This window comes from Corvus hawaiiensis, chromosome 3 (assembly GCF_020740725.1).
Source record: "Corvus hawaiiensis isolate bCorHaw1 chromosome 3, bCorHaw1.pri.cur, whole genome shotgun sequence".
Taxonomy (NCBI): Eukaryota; Metazoa; Chordata; class Aves; order Passeriformes; family Corvidae; genus Corvus; species Corvus hawaiiensis.
In genome coordinates this window covers 93,917,195-93,941,441 of record NC_063215.1, presented here as the reverse complement: position 1 = coordinate 93,941,441, position 24,247 = coordinate 93,917,195, and the positions used below count along the sequence as shown (strand labels likewise).

The 24,247-nt window shown below is 38.4% G+C and overlaps 1 protein-coding gene across 7 annotated transcripts in view; it reads left to right on the top strand.

Annotated features, from left to right (window-relative positions):
* Positions 1-24,247, top strand: part of EML4 (EMAP like 4) — a 149,100-nt gene that overhangs the window by 89,530 nt on the left and 35,323 nt on the right. For 4 of the 7 annotated variants that reach the window (XM_048296813.1, XM_048296814.1, XM_048296811.1 and 1 more), the window contains exons 3-8: positions 177-306; positions 5,292-5,465; positions 7,635-7,763; positions 10,836-10,861; positions 11,302-11,334; positions 23,286-23,409. In XM_048296813.1, coding sequence (XP_048152770.1) covers positions 177-306; positions 5,292-5,465; positions 7,635-7,763; positions 10,836-10,861; positions 11,302-11,334; positions 23,286-23,409 — 616 coding nt within the window. The remainder of the gene's footprint in view (positions 1-176; positions 307-5,291; positions 5,466-7,634; positions 7,764-10,835; positions 10,862-11,301; positions 11,335-23,285; positions 23,410-24,247) is intronic. The other 3 variants (XM_048296810.1, XM_048296808.1, XM_048296812.1) reach the window with 3 other exon arrangements.

Here is a 24,247-nt window from a genome sequence, read left to right as displayed (position 1 = left end):
CTGGGTCCAGCTGCCTAGGTTAAGGTTTCATGAATATATGTCACTGGATGTTTGTCCTGAATACTCAGGCTGCTGCTGTGTGATACCAGGTCCACAACTGAGAGCTTTTTGTTGTTCATGTGGACCTTTGGATACATCTATAAAACCTTACATTCTTCAATATTGCTTTTTTCTAGGTCAGCCAAGCCTCCGAGAAGCTATCTCGATGTCATGTATAACTAACGGGAGTACAGGAAGCAGGAAAACTAGCCACAGCTCATCTGTTTCTGTTGCCAGAAAAGAAACACTTTCATCTGCTGCAAAAAGGTACCGAATTGTTACTAAAACTCAAACTTTTAGATATTCAAAAAACCCAAAACCAAACAGAGCAAGAGTTTGATTTTTGTCTCTGTGCAGCACTTAGCAGAGCTGCCTGAACTCCAGTAAGGCACAGATAAACTTTGGAGATTTACCATGTTGTTGGGATGTGTACAAAAGAGTTCTAAAAAGAATTCAAAAATGGAGAGTATTTCTCTAGTGTGTAGTGTCCAAAATTAATTCTCACTGAGGGAATAGGAAAATGTATTTCCAGTACAAATGGAAAATTTTTCCTTCTGGTATTCATACGCTTATTTTTTTGTTGTTGTTTTTTTTGTCCTTCCTTCCCTCAAGGAAATTAAAGGGCAAAAGTGACTTCATTGTCTGGAGTGTAAATAGTAGGCAATAGCAAAATAGCTGAGAGACAATAGTGAATTGTGCAAGATAAAGGTTTACATTTTTGGGTAGAAAATCTAACCCAAAATATGGCTACTTAGTCCTTTTGAAGAATGTCTGTATCAGATCTCAAATGTGAAGAAATAACATTGCTTGAGTAATTTGTAAGTTGAATGAGCTAAGAACCTAACAGTAGTGGTTTTCCTCCATGTAGTACTTCCAGCTTCTTACAGTAAACAAAGCATTTGCTTAACTGCTTTTTTCTGTGGGTCTGTTAGACAGACATGGCTTCTTGAGCAGTAGGTTTTGTACCTATTCTTGTTTGTTGTGAAGAGCAGGCTGCCAGATATAGCCACGGGGCAGAGAATACTCTAATGTGTAACTCTGGTAAGTTATGTGAACAAATTCTTGGCCTCCCTAGAGTACTCTGGTAGCTCCAGTGGCTGGTTTATCTTCTAGAGTGGATGTAAATACTGTGCTGTACAACAAGACAGGGAAATTATATACTTCAGAGAATAAAAATGCTGCATGCAAATATAAACTGTATGAGAACAAACCAGAAGAAGCTTTAGTGCCCCTTGGAAAGCGAGCGTAGTGCCCCACCCTTTGCTCTTCTACATTGTGTAACATTGCATATCTTTCTTTTTATTGGATTCTTATATTTACTGTTCAACAATAAATCAGACAGTGATCAGTGCATGTCTCTATCTGCTAGTGCAACAGGCACAGGGACAAAAGACATTCCTGCAGGAAGGTATTTCTTAGTTAGCACTTTTCCATTAATCTTAGCCCTGTGGCTTTTGGCACTTTGATGAGGGCCAGTCCAGTTCCTGTGGTGTTCAGCTCGCATTTGTGCTGAATCACCTTCTTGATTCATTGGCTGCTGAACACTTGACTACATAAGAAGAGCAGAGTGGAGTGGCTGGCATCCCTTTCATCTGAGTTAAGGTCTTTAAAAGGAGACCTGGATAGGCCAAGAGAGAAAATCTTCATATGCAGAGGGCAGCTCTCCCTGGACCCCCAAATAACTGTCCAGGGGAGGTGTTGGTGCTTCCAGTGCAGCTGAAGACGCGCGGCTCCCTTGGTCAAGAAATGTTTTAGAAAGGTCTAGGAAGGTTCTTTTTCCAGTAGTTCTTTCACTGTCATGTCTTTATTCCTTAAATTTATTTGGTATTTGGAAGAAATAAAACTTGCCCTTTTGTAAAATTACCAGCTCAAGAAAGGTGAAAGGAAACGTAAGTAAATGTCAACAGTAGTCCCATCTCCTTACAAAGGTAGGGTAACCATGTTTTTTTCTAACACTTGTCGTGGTGAAAAGGAGGGAGGCCAAAGGAGACTGGAATGTTTCACCCCAGCTTCTTCAGGCCGAAGCTTGAACTGGTGCAGCAGGTGGGCATGGTCATCTGTTGACAGAGAATTAACCTTTAGGTTCTGAATGGACCCCAAAGCCTGCCTGTGGCCTTTCATGTTCTGACTCTATGCAGCCATACACCTAGCCAAAATAACTAGAAGGCCTACTTGTGTACAAACTGTTGCTGGTGTGGAAGTTTAGTGTGTGAATTTCTTCTGTGAATGAGCAGTTTCATTTCCTGGACTGTTTCATCTTGTTCTATGAACCTGAACACTGAGATCATGGAAATGATCGGCTGCCTCAGTAGTTCCACAGCAGCAGGATGTCTCATTTCAACAATGGCATGCTAAAATACCAGCAATCACTGCAATCAGAGCCCACGAATGTTCCCTGAACAGCAGGTAGATGATGTCCCATTAACAGAGATGAAGTCATGGATGTGTTGAGAAAATTTCAACCCTATAGTCTGGACTAGAAACAGGTTTATACTTTGTCCAAACAAACAAAAACCGACCAACCAATGACTGTCAGAGACCTGCTTGATCATTTTCCTTAGGACTAAGCATTCTTTTGAAGACAGCATCTGATAGCAATAGTCTTGATGTTTCAGAGTGACCACCATCCACAGTAGATGCCAGTGTGTTGTGGTCCAAAGGATGAAACATTGTATTAAGTGAAATTAAGTGAAATTAGAGAAGCTGCAAAATTAGGACAGATAGTAATAGCTCTCAGCTACTCAGTTGTAGACTGAAGAAATGCCTCATCAGATTGGGTTTTGGAAAGAATTTTTGGATGCATTAAATGACTGCTTCCCAGAACAACTAGTCTTTAGAAACCCACAGGAAAAGATGCTGGTTTTGATTTGGTTTCAGCAGTTACACAAGACCTACTAGAAGAGGTATTAGTGGGAGAGCCACTCTGTGCTAGCCAGTCATAATACAATTAAACTGAAGATTTTAGCAGAAATGAGCAAACCAAATAAATTCAGAATAAAGATATTCAGTACTCAGACTGCCACATATCTACATGATTTCCTTCCAAATTGAAATGGCAGTCAAAAAAAGAAGCCTACTTGCAACCTGGTGGTAGATAAAAGCACTTTGTAGAATCCAAGGTATATCTTGTGCTACAACCCAGAGTGAAACCAGAGTGGTCCAGAGATTCTCATGGCCCAATGAAAAAGGAGTGAACCTAATGGCAAAGAAGTGAAATGGATAATCCACAGTGACAAGCTCAGTGAAAAAATTCCCACACTGAAACTGTGGTTTCTAGGAGACGGATGAGATGAGCTAAATGAGTTTGGGTAGGAACACAGGAAATATGAGACTGTATAAAGAAATATAAGACTGCTCTCAGCAGGTGGCGTTCACCTGAGCCTGCCAGGAGAGTGCAGAGGTGAATTGCAGAATGCTGATGTGTCATTGTAAATAGGACATTACAAAAAGTGGGGGGGTGTACCTGTTGTAGTAGGGATAGAGAGGACTTCTGTTTTCTTCACTGAAAAGAGATTCCAACAATTTATTTCACTATACTGCATTTCTTGCAACAGACTGCAAAAAATGTAGTGTGCTTTGCATCCAGCAATGCAAGCTAAGTCTTCTGATTAAAAAATAATAATAAATTTCCATGCTACCAGTTAATTAAGGACTTTTGGCTATAAATTATTAATCAAAACCCCAATCAGTTCTGCAAGCTTTGTTCTCTATGATCACATATATGCCCTCAAGAAATGTGAAAGCTCGTTGTTTTGTTTTCATCTGATTTTTTTGAAAAGAAAATGTCACTCTGATGGATTATATTGACATTTTAAACTAGTTAGTATGTTTCACAGTAGAAATCCTGAGTGATCCTTACAAATGTGTCCGGGTTTCATATTCATGTTTTGACCTGTTTTTCAATGCTTTTCTTCTCTGAAAGCAGTTGGAAAAGTTGAACTCATGTAAATCTCAGTGGTAGATGATATATTTCAACTGAAATAACAAAAGATGCAAAAAGAGGTTTTTAAGAATATGTTAAAATTTGATGCCCATTTTTATTTATTTTGAATGTTGCTTTACTGTTTGCTTTGTGTTTGGGGAAAAGGTGAATGGAAATACAAATAATTAAGGTCATACAAGGATTCGAGGCGGGGGGAAATTGTTGTGAGGGAACAGAAATCTGGATTCTCGTGTTCAGAAAGATACTTGCTTTTTTACTTTGCAGGTTACTTTTACCCTTAGAGAAATATCTTTCTATTACATTTTTAGCTGATGTTTGTATCTTGCTTTATTTCCTCACTGAGAAATCTTATCTTTGAAGATTTAGTTTTTTTACTTTAAGAAAGAAACAGGCTATGCACTTGAGAGTACTCTTCTGTTTCAGGCCCTGGTATTGTTTGTGTGATTCAGTATATTACAAAGTATGTAATTTCATAGAAGAGCCTTCTAATTAATCTTTCTGTTTACATAGCAAACATTTGGTTTGGTTCTTAATAGATTTAAGGTTGCTGATGACATGTATTTAAATCTATTTCACATATTAACCTTATAAATACAGCACTATGAAAATAAAGATGCGTTCTTAGCTGACATGGCTGAAGGTATTAAAGAAGTGGTGAGACAATCTGATATTAGTCAACTACAGATCAAAATAGCCATTTCCTTTGACCTCTTGTGCAGCCAGGGAGAGTGCAGGGACCAGCACCAGCATTCCAGGGTTTTGGTGGCAGCTCAAAGACAGTAGCATGTACGTCCACAAATACAGTTTCATGGTGGACTTACCCTAATGGGAGACAACACAAGTCACAGTCCTGCCTTTCACTTGCACTGAGCCTTGGCTGGCAGCTCAACAAGGTGGTCAGTGAGCTCTGAACCAGGGAATAGTTTTTTCCTGAGGGACTGCAGACTTGTGGAGCATCAATTTGTGTCAGCTTTGAATGCTGTAGGAGCACCCATGAATGAAGGACACACTCAAATCAAAGTTGTATTCATTTTAAAATCATAGTAAATGTAGTACAACTGAAATATGCAAATAATCTTTCATGCCTCTCTCACTGTTTTTTATTGTTGGAGCTAGTGGATAAACCTTATTTCAGTAAAATGCTAATGTGAAGAGACTGAGTAAATAATCAAAGTGTTCTTTTGGTGATTGTTTACAGTAAGTTGTTAAATGCCTCTCCCGTCTTTTCATAGAAGACATTTTCTCCCACCTTGCTAATTTATTTGCTTGTTCTCTTTTTTCCCTCCTTATGTTACACTTTATTTTACAGCGGTACAGAAAAAAAGAAGGAAAAACCTCCAGGACAAAAAGAAAAAAAAGAGGACTCTCATTCTAATGATCAAAGTGCACAAACTCAAGCATCACCTTCTCCCCAGCCCTCCTCACAGACTCTCCAAACACACAGGCAAACTCCAGAAAGCAAGAGTTCTGCTCCAGCTAAAAGGTTTTCACAGTACCACAGTACAGAACTAGAAAATGATTGTAATGATACTGAGTTCATATTTGACAACAGGTCATGTGAAATAGTTCTAATCTCATGATCAACTTAAGGTTTGATTCTTTTTCTGCTAGAGAAGATGCATTCAATATGCATTGCAGCAGAACAAATACATAAAAATGCATGTTTTTCTTTGAATACATTTTTAAAATTACAGAGGTTTTTTGTTCTCAGATTAAAATCCTAATACAGTAGATTACCTCTAATCAGCCATGGTTCTAAAATATTAAATGATCACCCTGACTTGATCCTTCTCAAATACACTTCATAGATTTTGTGTAGATGAATTATGGAGTGTATTTTCCACATGACCATTTATTACATCTCATAACAGTATTTTTTAAGTACACTAGTATTTATCACTGCAACCCTTGGTTCAGAAATTTTTGCTCTCAAATTATTCTATAAAGTGACTGCAGTTTTGTTTTTGTTGGCTTTTTTTTTTATTTCATGGCCCTTCCCTTTTAAATTCCTGCTAGGTTGCAGGATGGCTCACTTTGATTCTTTACATGAGTGAAGTTCTGGTTTTACACCCAGATCATAGAACTGCTTGACTTGAGTAAATGCAGAAGTTTATTTAGGATTACCTCTTAAATTCCTGCTCATTTTTGTGGGAATTAGGCGCAGGAAAAAAAAAAAAAGGTACATTTTAGAGATACTAGATTGCTTTTTGAAGTCAAAAAAATGGATTTTAAGATTTGGGTGATATCTTCTGAGTTTCAAAACTATGCAGATCACTTGGCGTGGTTTCTTTTTGTTTTGTTTTTTTTTTGGTGGTTTTTTTTTTTTTTGGTGGGTTTTTTATTGCTGTTGGTTTGGGATTTTTAATTAATTATTTATTGTCACCTTACTGTTTTGGAAGGTGTAAAATTTTTTTTTACTCTCTGGCATTTAGAGACTGAAACAAAATGAAAATGAAATTTATTATTCCAAAATTAACTGTAGTTCACAAGATTGTTGTCTTGCATTGCTTGAATTCACAGCTCTAATAAGTATTTAAACTTCCACTTGACTGGTGCATGTTATAACACTGCATAAAGGCTCTGTCTCCATGTCTTGCACAAACCTGTAAGTTGTCTGAAGCTGAACTTGCGGCCTGTTGTTCTCTTGCCCGGTATCTCGCTGTAAAGATGTCTGAAGTCTTGCTTACTAATCTTTTGCAGTGTGGGGAAAAAATAAATGCCTTTTTTAGTCTCCTCAGGGTTTAACTTGATTTGATTAACTTGTTTGTCGCAGGACCTTTGAGCCTCTTGAGGTGCTGGGGAAGGAGCTTGCCTTTTCTAAGGTTGCATTTCAGGACTTAACTCCTGCAAAAAGCATTTCTGACAGGATGAAGTGTGATACTATTAGCAGGACATGTGCAAACTCTAAATCAGCTGGTTGAAGGATAATTTGGGCTAGATGACTTTTTGAACATGTATTCCATGATTAAGGCATGCATGAAATTATTGAACTAGTGACTGCAAAATTTGCAAGTTCCCATTAGTGTAAATTGGCTGCAATAAGATTGCTGAAAAATCACATCAGAATTCGTGGATTTAATTGTCTGTAGTATCAGGCCAAACCTAGCTTGTCTTACTCATGCAAGAGGTTTGCAGACATTTGTTTCAAAAAGATTAAAGCCATTAATGTGATTTAGTAGGTGCTAACTGCAAAGCTTCCATATGAAACTATAATCTGATAGAACTGTTCTGCCTCAGAAATCAATGTGCTAAAGCTGGTGAACAGTTAATCAGGGAAAAAAATTACATTGTTATCTACTTAATTGATTTTAAAATATATTTTATTCTTTAAGGCGTATATACTTAGCCTCATTTTTTCCACTATTGTAATTTGTTAGTGATGTAGTAATGAAGTACAGAGTTATTTTGTTCAAGTCTTTGTGTAATAGCATTTGGAAATGGAAAAGAATAGATAAATTGTCTTGCTCAATTGTTTTCATTCATCCAGTTAGAACTTTTTGACTAATCTTTTTTCCCTGTTTCATGCTGCAGTTTGAAGGAAGATTTAGCTCTGCTTTTGTCTCCTGCTGCTTGATCTGTCCGTTGCATAAGAGTTCCAGTTATTGTTACATTATTATCTTGTAATTGTAAAATATTTTTTTGTTTCTTCTAGCATAAAGAAATCCTTGACTGTTGAAAAACCTCACAGTGCTTGGGAGAGTTCAGATGACAGTCGTAACAAGCTGATGAGAGTAGCATCAACATCTAAATTAATATCAAAGGTGGCAAAGAATGCAGACAAGTATGTATTGGTTTGGTACATAAAAGTAAGCGAACTTTAGAGTCAAAATATTATGAAATCACACAGTTCTAGTGATCTTACTGATGTATATGCTAGGACCTTTTGCATCTTTGTTTTTACAAAATTTTGGGTACTTATACAACCTGCCAGTTTGGTGCTCCAGGTGCCCATGGAATTTTAAGATTATTATAAAGTAATTCTTGTGTAAATATATTTTAATACTGCCTGATTGGATTAGCAGAATTATGACATTTTATGGCTTAATGCCAGTGATGTCAAACTTCCAACTGTTTTTTTTCCTAATTAAAGCTGATTTGAAAATGCTAGTGTATTTCCTTGGAGTCAGTTTCTGGATTTCATATAGTGTATGTTGCCAAAGTAGACTGTAACAGTAGGAATATACTTCTTTGATTTCAGATAGGTCTCTCAGTTTAACTGTTTAGCAGGTTCCTGATAGCAGGTTCTAGACAATGGGTAGGGATCTTGTTTTCAGTGTCACCTTCAGCAGGTGATGGGCTGTAGTCAACCATTCCTCTCATCCCCTTCCTCAGCAGCAGGTTTTCTTGGTTTGTGGTCTCCAGTGAAGGCCTTTGAGGGTGAATAGCTCAGTAGTTACTCCTGCTCCTGTCAGCACAGGGGCAAGAGTTTGCTTTTTGTTGTAACCTCACATTGTTGACCCCCCTTGTGACCCACTCTTGTCCTCAGTACTCTCTGCCAGTTGGGCTTCCTGCTTTGTATTCACACACTTCGTTTCTTTTTCTGATTTGGTTGAAATTTCGCTGAAATTGTTGTGTTGATTTTTTGACTGACCCCTCTCCTATTTGCCAATATCCCCCCATTATGCTGACAGCTTCTTCCAGCTTGGTGTTGTCTGCAGATTCCTAGATCTGCTCGTTAGTTGTCATTCAAATAGCCCTTAACTGGTCCAAGGCAGAACTACCTGAAAACCCCTCCCATTCTGACAAACAAAGCACTTCAGACCTTTCAGAGTAATTGCCAGTCTTTTTATGATTATGTCTGTAGTTCTCTCCCTCACTTGCATATAAGACTGTCAAATACACAGTCAAGAGTGGTGCAAGTGCATTCCTTCTTCCCTAGGAATGGGAAGAACAAAAACAAACTAATGTTGGGTGTGGATATCGGCACATTTACTAGAACCTTTGTGCTTAGCCTGAAGAGTTCTGCAGAGCAGTGGAGTGCTCTGTGTGAGGGAACTATGCATTACATATTTTGCAAGTATTTCCTTTCCTTTTATAATTGGTTTTCACTGTTGGCATTTAAAAGCCCTTTGGCAATTTAGATTGTAGCAGGGTGCTGCGCGATAATATTTGGGAATGACAAAACCCTCTGCCTTGATTTTTTTGCTGGGGTTTTTGCTATGCTGCAAAAGTACCTTTCATGGTGTGATACGTATTTCAAATTTGCTAAAAGTAAAAAATAAGTTTTACTTTTACTGACATTTTATATATTTGTTCAGACATGGTCAAAATAGACCAGTATTTTATTCCATTTTTCTACGAGTATGCTTATTTCTGAGAGACCTTAAATGTTGCCCTTCTACAGTCTCTAATGCAGAAAACAGTTAGATATATAACAAAAGTGTGGACAAGAAAAGATTAGTTTTAATTATTGTTAGAGAAAGTTGTTCATAACTTGAAGCTGTTGTATCTTAACTATATTTGGCAAAAACAGAGCTTCAAATGTGAATTGTAGACCATCACCTGGTTGAAGACTGGGTGTTTTATTGTTGTGCACCTTGTTCTTATGCTCGGATTTGTAGCAGAGGCACTGTTTGCATACAAGGACACACGTTAATACTCATTTCTTACTTGCATTCTGCGTGCCACATTTCCATAAGAACTGGTTGGTATTGTGCAAAGGCATATTGTTATACTGCATTTATTGTTCCCAATTAAGAAACATTGGCCTCATCTGCTTGAAGCTATGGATTCTTGTGCAAGGGAATAGAATTCAGCCCCTAATGTGGGCCCCAGGGTAGAAATGTTTTACATATGCTTTACACTATCAGCTCAGGATATGAACTTTGTTTACGCAGCTCAGTCTTCAAGTCAGCGCCGAGCTGTAAATCAGTCTGATAAAGCAGTAAGAAGTCAGAGGGTTCCCACGGCAGCCCATCATTCAGTGGTTTTCAGGAAAGACTGGGAATCCACTTTTTGTTTTTCATTTGGCAGTGTGGTAAAGGGTGATTCCACCAGCAGCCAGAGATGACTTTCCTCATGCATATGCTTGACCCTTTGTCACTGTTACAAAAATTTGACCTCCATCCAGCTAAAAATACTGGATGCCACTCATATCTTTCTGCTGAATTTCAAATTAATTCAAGAGGGTGTTTCATGCAATACATTCTCCTCTCAAGGAGTGTTATTCCATTAAGAAGTTGATCTGATGCTGGAAATTAGTATTTCTTCCCTCTTCACCAAAAAAAAAAAAGACTGAGGTTTTTTTATGAGTAACTAATTTCTTGCTCTGGTAAGAAGAGATGTCTCACCTTCAGTCTGTTGAAGACTTTGTGTTGCACATCCAGTAATGCTGTAGGGATCTGGTTTAAATGAAACTGCAACTTGCTTACATTTAATCCATGTGTCCAATAGAGTTAATTCCTAGAAAAATTTGTGCTGTTGTATGCTGACAGCTTATTTTGACAGGTGCTAAATGCTTTGCATGCAGGCCTGAGGATGTTTGGCAGCTTAAAACATTTGGCTATTACAAGTTCTTACTCTCAAAATGGAATTTTCCGTGCACAAGGAACATGCCCTCCGTAATTTATTTTTCAAAGCTTTTTGTATTTTGTAATTATGAGAGTAATTCTTAGAAGCCCTTGCCATAGGGCCAAAGACTTCAAGTTACTTGAAAGATACAGTGAACTGCATAGAATGAGTAAAAAATGCACTACAATGATCAAGATTAGCTGTTGAGCATCCTATACTACACTTACACTGTACACAGAATCTGATGAGATTGCCAAATGCAATAATGAGTAAAAACTAGATGGTATTGCCTTGATAAGCATTTTGCATATTATTAATGATAATATTTTGAATTTTTCCCCAGGCACAAAGATGTCATTGTCAGCCAAGGTAAGTAAAACCATTTATTTTTAAATATTGGATGAAGTTGAAAATATTTGCTTTTGATTGAATAGTACATCCTGTAAATGAATATGTTGGGACATAGGCATATGAAACAGGGGTTTAGAGGTAAAATGGTGTTTATCAGCTCCAAGAATTCATTTGGCAAAAAGTTACTTCAGACATGTATATGAATCTTTGAAATTATGGAGAATTACCTCATCAGATTGGATCTTTAGTAAGAACAGAAATTTTCAGTAGGTGGGTGGTGGGAGGATTTGATTTACAAACCCCTTTTTAAAATTATTTTCTCAATATGTATGTGCATAGAGAGCGGTTATGAAAACAAAAATCTCAAGTTTTGACCTATGTGCCAGTCTTCATCCAAGCAGGTGTGAGTGAGACTTTAGAAATAGTTTTAAGATATTTTATTTCTGTCCCATAACCAGCAAAAATGTCAACTCGTGAAAAAAACAGCCAAGGTAAGAATTAAGCTATGCCCTTTGGTTGCTTTCTTCTAATTTAGCACTCTCACAAATCTTTTATTTGGCTTTTCACCATCAAAGAGTATCAGTGCATATTCTCTTAATATTTCAACTCTTTATATGCATGTGCACATTGCAATCTATATGGGGATTATTTGGGGATAGTTAAAATAAATTACAGCACACATAATTTCCTTGGAGAGGAATATGTGTTCAAATGGAAGTCTTGCATTGTTGCCTAAGATATCAGAGTATTAAGAACTGCCAACTAAAAGATTTGTTTTATCTCAGCTTTCTGTCTTGCCAATATTACAACATATAAATGCTGATTAGACAAGAACAGAGACTGAAGGTTTTAATACAGTCTCCTGAAATGAAAAATGAGTCTCTTCTGAAGTCTATGTCTTTGCACCAATGAATCTTGCGTTCTGTGGCTACCTGCTGCTGCTGGCTTGTTCTGTAAGGAAAAGGAGCCATCTATCTGGTGGGATGTGACAACAAAAGAAGTCCACTTCTGGTGTTGCAAAACTACTCTGCTTTGATTTCCTGCAAACTGTACTGAAGCATGCAGTTTCAAAACTAAAGCATGTAACCCAAGTGCATGCTGTACACAACAGATCTATGTACAGGGGTTTTGTCTCGTGCTTTTTTTCTGCTGATTAACAAATCTGTAGTCTTCAGATTCTGTGCTCTCAGCAAGTTTACATTATTTACAGTTTGATTGCTTTTGGTTCCTTAAAACAAGAAAAAAAAAAAAAAAAACCCTCAGATTTTTTTTGAAAGTTAATGTACGAATTGTTGGAATGAAGGCAAAAATCAACTTGAATCCAATTGCTTTATCTTTTTCTAGTTCACAGAGAAATTACAGGTATAAAAATATTCTGAATTGATGCTTACCAAGAGCGTCTTCAGAGACAAGATGTGTGAAAGAGAATGAATAAGTATCAAGAACAAAGAAGAAATGTTTCTTTATACCACGGTGCTTAACACCAGCTGTGGAACAGTACATGTGTGCAGCAGTGGTTACTGTAAAAGGAAAGCTAGTCAGTAGTGGCCAGACCAGCTGCAATTTAGCTTTGCAAGTTTTTGAATAAAACTGTTCTGTTAAAAATACCTTTTCTAGTAAAAACAGCTTTTCACAAAACAAAGTTGTGTATGGCTAAAATACCTTCAGTACTAATTATTTCCTTACAGTGTGCTTCTACAACTCTGCGTGGTCTGCCAAAAATGGACCATCCTGAAGTTCTCTCATTCTGGGAACTGTAACTTCAGTAGCCTCGATGTGTTCCCTGCTATCTACTGTGTTATTATGCTGAGGATGTGATGAATGGGCACCTTCCAAGTGTGTCATGCCACAGTCTGTCCTGAGCCTAATTGGAATGAAAGAGAAACGTGATGCAGATAGCAGGGCCCCACATATATGGGAGTTGGAGGGGAAAGTCTTGTCATAGAAAATGCATTTGCTCCATTTTAAACACGTGGAGTTGCAAAACTGCCTCTAACATGGATGCATTTGCAGTCAGAGAATTCAAAGATTTTTTTTTTTTAAATGTGGACCATTGAATATATTTTTTGACAGGTTTTAGAGTATGTCTGTGTGTCTCTATGTGTGTGACTGTGGTAGCTTTTGTGTTTTGTTTACTGCCACAGAAAAAAACGTGTAAGTTACTGGTGTTGCAGCAGGTTCACCCATCCTTTCCAGTATAAGCTTAGCAATACTTTGTCACTCCTCTGTCAGGGGAGGTGACTTCAGCCTGTTTTGTACTTGATGGTTGCCACATAAGTACACCAATTTCCAGTTGGCACCTTGACCCAGCTGGTCAGGAAGCTGAAGAGTTGCACAGACAGCATAAGATTTCTGAGGTAAATCCTGTGGACTTGGACAGTGTTGTCTTGGACAGGTTGGGATGAAGAGTTGCCCTTGCTCATGGTGTTTGTACAGAACCTTCCTGTTCTGGAACGAAAAGGCACAGGAAGTTACAGCTGCTTTAACACTCCTTTGTGGCTTGTCAGTCTTTGCCTCTAGGGGCAAGCAGTCTCTAGCACGGTGTTAATTAAATTTCAGCAGCTCCCCTGAGCTGCTCATTTCACTGAGCTGTGTGTAAAACACTGTGTATGCCCCCAGCATTCACCTCCCATAAGGATTGTGTCCACGTGCTTCCTAGACCTAGGAATTCTGTGAAGGAGGCTCTTGGGAAGACTGCTGGTGTGCAAACTGTCAAGCTTCAAAGCAAATCTATGGTAAAAATACATCAGTGTCTTTATACACATTTAAAATAAGTTTGGAATCACTGTGAAATTGCAGACTTTCATAGCAGAAGGTGTTTGCATGGGATAATGGGACGGAAGATGACAATTTTGTGTTGCTTTGAACATCCTGGAATCACTTTGTTTCCATTTTTTGATTCACCCAATAAAGAAACAGCTTTGAAAATGTTAGTATAGTATAGTACCACAAAATACAGATGAATACATTTTGCATGCGTAGTTCTTGGAATCTAATTTTTCTAGCAGCAGAAGTTACTGCAATAATATCTGTCTTGTGATAGTCTGTGTAGATCCATTGTGGTTTCTGTTAGTGTTGGCATTAGCTATTAAAGTGAAAGACTCGAGGAGCAAGTGAGAGTCTTAGATGAGCTTCAGCAGTGAACGGCATTAGCTGTGGTGTCAGAATTGGCTTTGGTTTGGTGTGGAGTCCCCCTGAGAGTGTTGCATGTAAATGTCAGCAAGACATAGGCAATTCTCTTCTGCCAGGAGCAGCAGCAACATGGGGAGCCACAGCCTGCAGCTGCCTTGTGTGCAGCCACTTGATTTTCTTCTGTTGATGTCCATGCCTAAGCCACAGGTGTTGCAGTGCTCATCTCATACCTTCTCAATACCCAGTTTTGTTCCCTCGGTGCCTTTATCTCTCCCACTCGGGTTGAATTGCTTGTACTTCACATTAGGTTAGGCCTGAGCTTTATGCTTCTGGGTATGTGCTGAAGCAGAGGTAATAGGGTCAGTTTGTTTGTTTGTCCTTGTAAACCACACCAGCCCTTTTACAATAAAATCCAGTACTAAAATTCTGTGAAAATCCAATAAAGCTATGGGTGAAATGAACAGGTGCTTACTACAGCCTTAAAAGGACCCTAACTAAAATTATTCTTTTAAATTCTTTACCAGCAGGTGTTTATAATTGCCTATAAAAGCCATCTTGCTTCTGACTTCAGCAGAAACATTTTTAAAATATTAATCATAAGGCATTCATATTTTTATACCCAGAAGTTAAAGACCTGGCTTATTTTAAGATAAAAGGTAATTTATTTCACTGAGATTGTGTGTTTGAGTTTGGTTTTCAGTGATAGCAGCTCCATATATGAATCACTTGTTCACTTATTATAAAGTAATAAGAGACACTTAAACTTCTTGAGTGGCAATAAAAACCATATGTGAAAGAATTAATGAAAAACATTCACTGCATTCCTAAGTTTTTTGGGTTTTGTTTTTAGGGTTTTTTAAAATTGTGCTTTATTGGTTTCCAGTACTTTTTTTTCTGTTAGTTTAACTGTACTGTAGTTTTAGCTTCACGGACGGAACAGCCATGGAGCACTCAATGGAAAAAATTTACCCTGCTGACAATGTGTCCTGTCTGCTGAGAGTGCAGAATTCAGTGGCTACCTCAGATCACTTTTTCATCAGAGATTTTGTATCAGATGGTTGTTTAAGGTGCTCATGTACCTGAGGGCAAATGGAGACCCAGTCTATCGTTGTTGGGCTTCTTGCTCTTGTTCAGGCACAGTGCATATTATTAAAAAACATCAGTACTGTCACAAAACCAAATTGTGTATTTGGGAGTTTTTGTCATTGATTCTTGGTGAAGTCTGGATTTTAGTATTTAAGCAGGAAGCATTTAGATAGAGTCTTACTGAGCTTCTTTGTGTCCAGTATTCCTTTTTGAGTCCTTGGTTTTCTTTTTTTTTTTTTTTTAATGAAAAGCTGGAGTTCAATATTTAACTTCAGTTTTTTCAGTGCTAATGGTAACTGTTGTTAACACCTAGATTCTTAATGTCACCTAATAGATGAAAAAGCAAAGGTTACTTATCAGAGTATGCAAAATTATTAACCAAAGATCTGTTAAGAAATGTCAAGGCAAAGCTGTAAAATCATTCCAAATCAAGGCAAGTCTCTTGTCTCATCTGTTGTACTTGAGTGTTTAGTTGACGTTGCACCAGGGCTCAATAACAGCAATGCATGTCTGTTTGTCAGGGTCAGCAGGCATTGGCACATCATCACTTGGGCTGAGAGATGGCAGACCTGCAGCCACGTTTTAATTCCACTGTAACATGTAGAATGTACCGGTCTGGGCTTGGTGGCTGAATTTGGTTATTTGTCTCTGTGCTGTTAGCACTGGTTTGAGTTAGAAATAGGGTTATAAGCTCTTGTCCCTCAGGTTAGTGGTCCTGCAGAGTTCTTGGACACAGGCCTGAAAGCAGAAGGCTTGTGGGAAAGATGCTATTTGTAATATTAAAAAGCATAACTTCACTGGTCAAGCAACTAGAAGGTGAAGACAGATTAATGAATGTACCCTGGATGTGGTAGTTTATTGTATGTTACTAGACTGTTCTGCTTGGCCAAGCTAGTTGGGAGTCTTTTGGGGTTTTTCGTTTGCTTGTAAATCACTTTAGGGTGCTGCTACACACAAAGAGAGCTGAGCTGGGGTTTTAATGCATTGGCACATGTTGATCTTTCAAACTAGATGGGGTGGGACCTAATGAAAAATAGTCATAATTTGCAAAATTACTGTAATAATTCCTTTAGCACTAAACTTGTGTGTATATATATATATGTAATCTACTGTATGCTCGTTAGACATCCCATTATGTATACACTTGTTAGCTGAAGAGCAATTAATTACAGCACAGACTTGCAGGGCAACCTCAAAGTGTCTTGTCTAATGAGGAATAGTGTAATAAAAAATACATTCTTCTAATATTTTGTCCAGTTTTGTTGAAGAAATCATTAATTGAGGGTGAAGGTTTTTCATGTGCTTCTTCAAAAGTACTTGATGATTTCTTTTTGTGGCATGTTTTTTAGAAAACAGGAAGATTTTGGTTTTGTAGTGTCACTGTCTTCAAATTTCTGGAGTATCTGGGTAGCAGCTTTCATATCTTCTGAATTGCTTTTTGCTCCAGATACTTCTGAGTTAATCTACAAAGACTTCTTTGATCTTTTTTTCTCCTCCTTTCCCATTATTTTTATTATTTTCTTTTGCAAGCCTTTCATATTCCCCCAAAAATATGATTCACAGAAAGTAATAAATTGCTTAAGTGCCACTGCATGAGTCTTTCTGTGCTGGCTTCTTGGTAGCACGAATTTCAGCCTTTCAGATGGTTTGTATTGCAATATCTTTGCTCTCTGTTATCACCTGCAGGGTTTTTCATTTGCCTTACCTTCCAGCTTGCTTTCCCTGAATTGCTGGGTTTTAAGGTTTCTTCCAAAGGTGATTTAATAGAAATTGTTGGGAGTTGAATTTAAATGTTACTGAGCTGCTTCTTCTTACTTCTTCTTTTCTTATAAGGCCCGATTAAAAGCTGATTCATGTTAACAGGAATCTGCTCTTGGTACAAGGAGGCTTTGCAGTAAACTTTCAGCCAGTCCACTATTTGCCTACAAGTTTTTATTTGCCCCTAGTTTTAGTCCTGGACTGCCATGCCTTATCAACAGGTTCCTTGTGTGCAAGGTAGCTATGCTGGCTTACAGTGTCTGTCAGAGAAGATGCACTCGTATCCTTGCAGGTCAGCCAGGCTTCTGGAGCTCCCTCTCACTAGCAGCACCTTGTTTCACCAACATATTTATTCCTTTCTTCTCTGTCAGGCTGTAAACTTCCAAAGAACATGCTGTAAATACTTTGGTTGCTAACATCTGCCTTCAGCCTGCTGGGACCTATTTGGCTTAGTGTTTACACTAATGAACTTAACACAGGGAAGTAGAAGCACTGAAATTTCACTGATGACACGAAGCTGGGAGTCCAAACTGGTAGAGTTGGAAGCTGAGATTTTAATACAGTGAGACCGAGATGTTCCTGAGGCTGGAGTAGTATAAAACGTAATTAAATTATTCATGGTGAGAGATCACACATACAGGAGTTGCTAGCAATGTTCTAGCTATAAATAGGTGCTTGCCAGAATTAAATGGTAAGGAAAAGGGCTATAACATGCCACTTAATTGTAGGAAGATTGAACCACTCACTTATTGAGAAAACACAAAAGCAGTCCCAGGATGTATCAGAAGTAATTCTAATGGAGATAGAGGCCTTGTGGAAAGTGTTAATGCATCAAAACCCTGGTAGGTTCTCCTCTGTAATACTGCATGCACCCATAATCATGAAAGGTAAGTTTTGTAATGCTGTAGGGACAGCCTAAACCCTTATTATGCAAAAAGAGAGTTAAATAGCTGGATGATTTTATGTTTTGAGAATATGCAGGCTGGGAGGGTTGCTATTTTCATGCTCACCCAATGCACTTTCTGACAGCAGATTCTATCTGAGGGCAGACCTGTGCTGAAGGGAGCAGCTGTGCTGTCACACACACAGAAAGAAAACAACCTGGCCTTGGATTACTGTCACCTGGAAGTTGAGGGGTTTCCAACTGGTAGTAGGAGGAGGTTTTTGGATGCTATTCTGAAACACATCAGCAGAGTGTATTTGTGTTTCTCCAGTGACAGCCAAGGCTCTGCTCTCCAAAGTGGATGCTGCAGCATCCTGTGGAGTAAAAAACATTGATGCAAGCAGAGAGAGGGCACTGGGGGAGCATGTTGGGTATCTGTCAGGCTGGACTAGGCTGAGCTGAGACAAGTCATGAAGTTTCTCCAGCTCATTGGATTAATTTTCAAAGCCACATGCCTGAACAATGCTCAAGACCACCTTTACATGCGCCCTCACCGTGTCCTGGCTTCTCTCTTTGTGTCTCTCCTTCTGAGCAGTGTTTTGTGTCACTTCAGCTGACTACGGCCACATTTTAGTCAAATTAACTGTTTCTGCTTCTTTGACACCGAGTTAATAATTTCCCCAAACCTCTGGGGAACCCACGGAGAGCCAAGACCTGCGTGGAGTCTGCTTAGGTCCAGCACGCCCAGAGGGCTGCTATGTGAGGCTAATAAGCCTGAGCCAATCCTGGGACCATAAATTGGGAGTGCTGATCCCGTGTTCCCTGGCACTTGTGTAAAGAGATTGTTGAGGCTCCAGAGGTGAAATATTGTGGAGCCAAGCAGAGTTTGGCAAGGGCTGTGAATTTGAGCTCGAAGCTGCACAAAAAGCAGCTACAGCTGTTCCTGGTGAAGAGCTGGCCCCTGGAGCCAGGGCGCTGCAGCCACTTGATGCTCCTTTTTGTAGCAGCTCTAGGCCTGAGCTGTTATATTTTGTGTGGCATGGATAATCCATAGCACCTGGGTGTGCTACTGCAGAGCTTCAACTGTACTTTTTGGTTGGTGTGATCCATATTTGAAAGGATTTATAGGCTGTCTGCGGCTGCAGATTAATTAACTTAGTAAGTGCCAATGGTTCTTCACAGTGTGCCCACCTGGCCCTTTCCACACACATTCCCCAGCCCCACTTTCCCCAGATGCTTCTGCACAGTGGATAGTGGGGTCTGAATATCTCTTTATACAGAATAAAGAATTTTTAGTTTCATACCTAATGTTTTCAGGCTGCTAGATACCAGAATTGTCAAGGATTTTTTGTTGGTTGGGGTTTGGTGAATTTTTTACCCAGTCTCTTTAAAATTTTTGACTTCTTCTTCCTTGTCGTCCCTTATATACATATCTGTCATAACATGACCAAGGCTCTTTTCTCCCAGAAGAAGGGAAAAAAAGTCTAGACATGCTGCTTTCTACTGGAAAATATTGAGGCTGCAGCAAAGGAACATAGTCTAATGCTCTTGATCATTCAGTTGAGAAAGTATAGTATGAAAGAGTTAAATCACTGATTTTCTTAAGTTGCAAATACAAGAATTTGGCCTCAGGCAATCAATTGCTATTTGAGAATAGTGTTGATATGCTGCCATCCTCTCTTGTATTTCAAAAGATTTTTACATTAATATTATATCTGCTCTACAGGTTATTCTAACAAAAGAAAATTTACAGTATTAGACAAAAAAAAAAATTTCTTCCAGTGGGCTGTTTCTTTTCTCCTAATCCTTCCTCTTCTTTCAGGAGAGGCTTAATCAAGTTTTACCTAGCCTGTGTCTTTCTAGCAAGTGTTTTAAATATGTATCTTCAAAGGTAATCTGGAGTAAATTGATCTAGCCAATAAATGTAAAAATATGTTCTTTCTTCAATGGGAAACTTCAGAGAGCTAATTTGTATCTGAATGCCTTGTAGATACTCTTTTCCCTGAGTTCCAGGAGAGTCTCTGCTGCCAGAGACTTGACTGAATTCCTCTTGGACTCTTCATCTCTCTCATCTGCAGAGTCCAGCAGGTGCAACTGCCTCCATCCATAAGAATTTCAGTTGCAGGTTGTCTCCACTGTTCTAAGCAACAATGAGAAATTTGATCCTAGATTTTTGGTGTCATTTTGCACTGATCTTGTGGAACCAGAAGTGTCAAGCTCAGTGTTAAATTAAGAATTTATGGTTTAACAATGAGCAGCCTTTTGTAAATACTCTCAGGTATTAATTTATAAGACTGTGAGTGCCAGATTTTTATAGAAAGGTCCTTGTTAATACATTACTCTTGGGTTTGGCCAGTGTTATTTTATCTGTGAATATACATACTATAAAAAATAATATTGGTGGATATATGAGACATGGTACTAGTTTGGAGTAATTATCTAAACATTCATGTCAAACTAGTGGCAGCTCCAATCTTTAGCTTTTCTTAGCAATGCAATTAAGCAGTGCACATTTGGTACAATAACTATTTTGTCTAATTTAGCTACCAGGGAGTGATTTTCTTTGTTCTTTTTTTATCTGAGACAAGTTTTCTAGTGTTCTAAGTGGAGGGACTCACTGGGTACTTGTTTAAAGGACCCATGTTTGTTCTTGGAAACAAGCAAGACAACTGATTTTCATCTCTTCAATATTTGTTCCTTTCATACCGGACTTATATGGCTCAACTTTCCTTGTATTAACATGCTAAATAAGAAAAACTTTTATATATGTGTTAGTTTTAAATTGTTCAATTATTATGATTCCTGTTCAGGAATAATTTCTGGAACCTGTGGGGTTTGTTTTGCAGTAGCTTTCAGTTGTATTTGAGCTGTTGCCTCCAGCACAGGGTAAATGTTCTATCAGGATCGAAAGCGACACAAAATTCAAGTAAAATGCATTCTTATTTTCAGAAAGTTGACTTCAAAACACTAATAATATTTTTTCAGGTCTGGGAACTTGGTAAATTTGATAATGGTCTGCTTCATCAAACAAACAAAAATTTTTAAAACTCTTAAGCCTGTAGAACTACAGTGTGTTAAGAGGAAAACCAAAAGTTTTTGACAAATTGAGCCATGTGTGTTGGGAAATCTTCACAGTGAGTGTCACACATGTAGAAGAACACTCCTAACTAGCTTATGTTCAGGTGTACAGATTCATTGATCTAGTTAAGTCTGAGCAATGCAGCGTTGTTAAAATCACGCACAGGTTCATGGGTAGATCTTTCTAAGTTAGGAGTTACTGAACACAATATATGATTTGGTCACCACAGTATGTGCCAGTGCTGTCCAAATAATCGCTGTGTGCTGGGATCATCAGTGCTGTATTCCAAGTTAGTGCTTTGTGGTGTTTTTAGACCTGAGGAGGTATTCCACAGACTTTCACACAACACTATAAATGAAATTATAAAATCCTTTATGATAGAAATACTTTCTTTAAATAACCTAAAATATTCACCACATTTTTCCTGTAGTCTGGTTTTTGCTCTTTTTCCATCTTGTCTAGGTTGAGTGTCAAAAATTAATTTCCAAACGTTGTACAAAATTGCTTTATATCTTTAGTGGATGAAAATAGTTACAAGTTTTTCTTCTTTCATTCTCTAACTGTAGTAGGACAGAATATGTTTCTGTGGTCTGTACAGTAGGGGTATTTCAAATTCAGGAAAGGGTAGAAATCCTAGTTTAAGGTTAGTCTAGCTCACAACTTTGATTATTTCTCATTTTTTGTGTCTTCTAAAAATGCTTCTGTTAGCAGAAGAGACTATTTTTGAGACTACATTGTTTCTGCTGTCACCAAAATTAGCTAGTTCTGTTGCCTTTTTAGATCTCCAAGTTTGACTTGAGCTATTAAGTTATGGTTCTGTGGAAATAAGTCTGAGTTTCTCATAATTTCAATTTCAGATGTTTTAGGGAACACCAAACTTAGATTGCACAATCATTGCAGTCTGAGTATTAATCTTATGCTTAATTGGGGAAATATTTCCAAGCATTCCTTGGGCATTATGGGGAAGTCTGTTTCATGGGGTTTTTTTTAAAGAAGTACAAAAGTAATTGTTTAGAAATCTTAATTTTAGATCTTAGTATTAGTTGTGTCAAATGTGATTAGAGATTTCTTAATACTCAATTGCTAATTTACAGCTATTCTTCTACTCCAGTTCTACTCAACTATTTAAATTTTGGTTTGAACTCTGAGTTCTCTGTGTCTGCTATGATTTTCAAATCCCCACTCATAAAAAAGTGTCAGCGTTCCAAATTCACAGCAGAATATTATGTTACTTTGGTTAATATTTATACTAAAAATGGATATTAATTACTGAAGAAGTTGAAGAGCTATAAAAAGTTACTACTTCATTGATGCAAAATTAGTGAAATATTTGGCTCTTTGTCATCAGTGCTTTTTGAAAGGAAGCTGTAATTTTCCCTGGTGGTAGGTAAGCTCACTTGGCTTGAAAAGGAATTCCTAAAGGCTTGTGAAGTGCTTAGATGACCCCAGAGAGAGATAGACATGTGTTTTGTCACGGCTATAGGCAATATTAGCTGGAGTCATTATGAGCTGTTGCTTCTTCCCATTCTTCAGGATACAATGCTTAATAACTCAAGTTGCTGTATTAGTTTGTGATGATATATAATCCCTGATTATATTGGTCAGCAAAGCTCCTGACACTTTTTCCTGCAGTGGCCTTGTGTCTTAGCTTGGCCGTTAGGATTTGGGAAGGTGGGCAGCTGGGTAGGAGAAGGAACCAGTTGGATAGTTGGCCTCGGAGGGTCGTGGTTAGTGGGTCATACTGTACCTGGTGGCCAGTAGGTGACACATGGGGTCTGCAGGATTCTGGCCTGGCCCTGCCCTGCTCAGTGTCTGTAACAATGACCTGAGGTGGCACAGTAGGTTCTCGGGGTCACAGTGGCAGCAGACCGGGGGCCCAGGGGCTGTGCTGGAGCGATGGGCCTGCAGGAACCTCACAGAATTCAGCAGGGACAGATACCGAGTCCTGCACCTGTGGGAAAGAGTCCCTGGCAGGAATACAGTCTGGGGACAGAGGGGCTGCAGGGAGCAAGCTCTGCAGAAAAGGCCCCTGAGGTGCTGTCAGGTGCTGGGAGAGGCTGTGCCATCTCCATCCTAGGAGTTTTTCAAATCTGGATTAGGCAAAAGCCTGAGGAACCTAGTCTGGCTTCATGGCCAGGCAGAGGTTGGACTTAGAGACCTCCTCAGGTCTTTTTCAACCTGAAATACCTTATAGTGTAATTCTGTGACTAATTATTTATTCCATTTCAGATTTGAATTTCAATTTTGCCTTTATAACTTAACTTGCATGTCTAAAATGTTACATGCTCAGTCTGCTCTATCACAAATTCAACTAATGCTTACTCTGTGTGTGTTTAATGTTCCATTTAAAAAAATAAAATCTGGGCCTTTACCAAGCTCACATTTCAAAAATAAATGTTATACAGCCAGTGTGATTTGCATCTCTCTGCTTATTACTGCTTTCTTTTGTGCTTATTTCTTGTGTAAACTTGCCACATGATTAATGTGCCTTTTTGTTTCAACAGAGGGAGAATATATCAAGATGTTCATGCGAGGCCGACCAATCACGATGTTCATTCCTTCTGATGTAGAAAACTATGATGATATTAGGACAGAGCTGCCTCCTGAAAAGTTAAAACTGGAGTGGGTGTATCCTTAATAACTGCTTGCTGTTCCCTTTTTGTCTTGTCTTGCATTTTTCCGTTTTAGCGTCCAGTCTTGTCTCTTCTCTGTTAAGAGGTAAAAATTAACAGTGAGGAAAAATGTTCAAATCAGTATAACAATAGACATGGTTTGTAAGTCCTGAATAGTACAACTTTAAATGGCAGACTACATAGATACAGAAATACTATACTTTTTCTTTGTTTGTTTTGCTGTTGACACTAATTCTAATTTATCAACTGATTTATATTTAGTGTGAAAGAACACGTCTTTGGAGAGTTACAGAGTTTCACAAATGTCCCCCTCTGCCTCCCACTATATTAATGTAGGCTTGGCTTCTGGAACATTCCTAGTTTTCAATCTCTGATCCTTTTTTAGGAGGCTTAAGAATTCTGGAAGATGTTGAGTTTGTTGTCCTTTCCTATGGAGTGAGGATTGCCATCCTTGGCACTGCTTCTGTTTCAGCTCCAAAGTGAAGCAGTTAATTTCTTTGGAAACTAGTCTGTATTAAATGCACTAAATTTATCATTTGAAGAACTGAGTAGGTGTGTGGCTGATGACAATTCTCCAAGTTTACTAGATCAGACGTTAAGTTCATTTTAAGAGATGTGCTTTTGCACACGTTTGGGTCTTCCTGTCACTCCCCCATCTCTGCAGATTTTTCCAGTAAGCTGTGACTGTGTAAGTTTCTTAGTGCTTCAGTAAAATAACATGTCTAGGCAGCACTTGAGTTGTAATAATCTGAAGTTTGATGCTCTGATGTTGCTGAAAGCAGGAAGATTTTTTAGGAATGTTGATGATACGCTATCAATGTCAGGAGGAGACT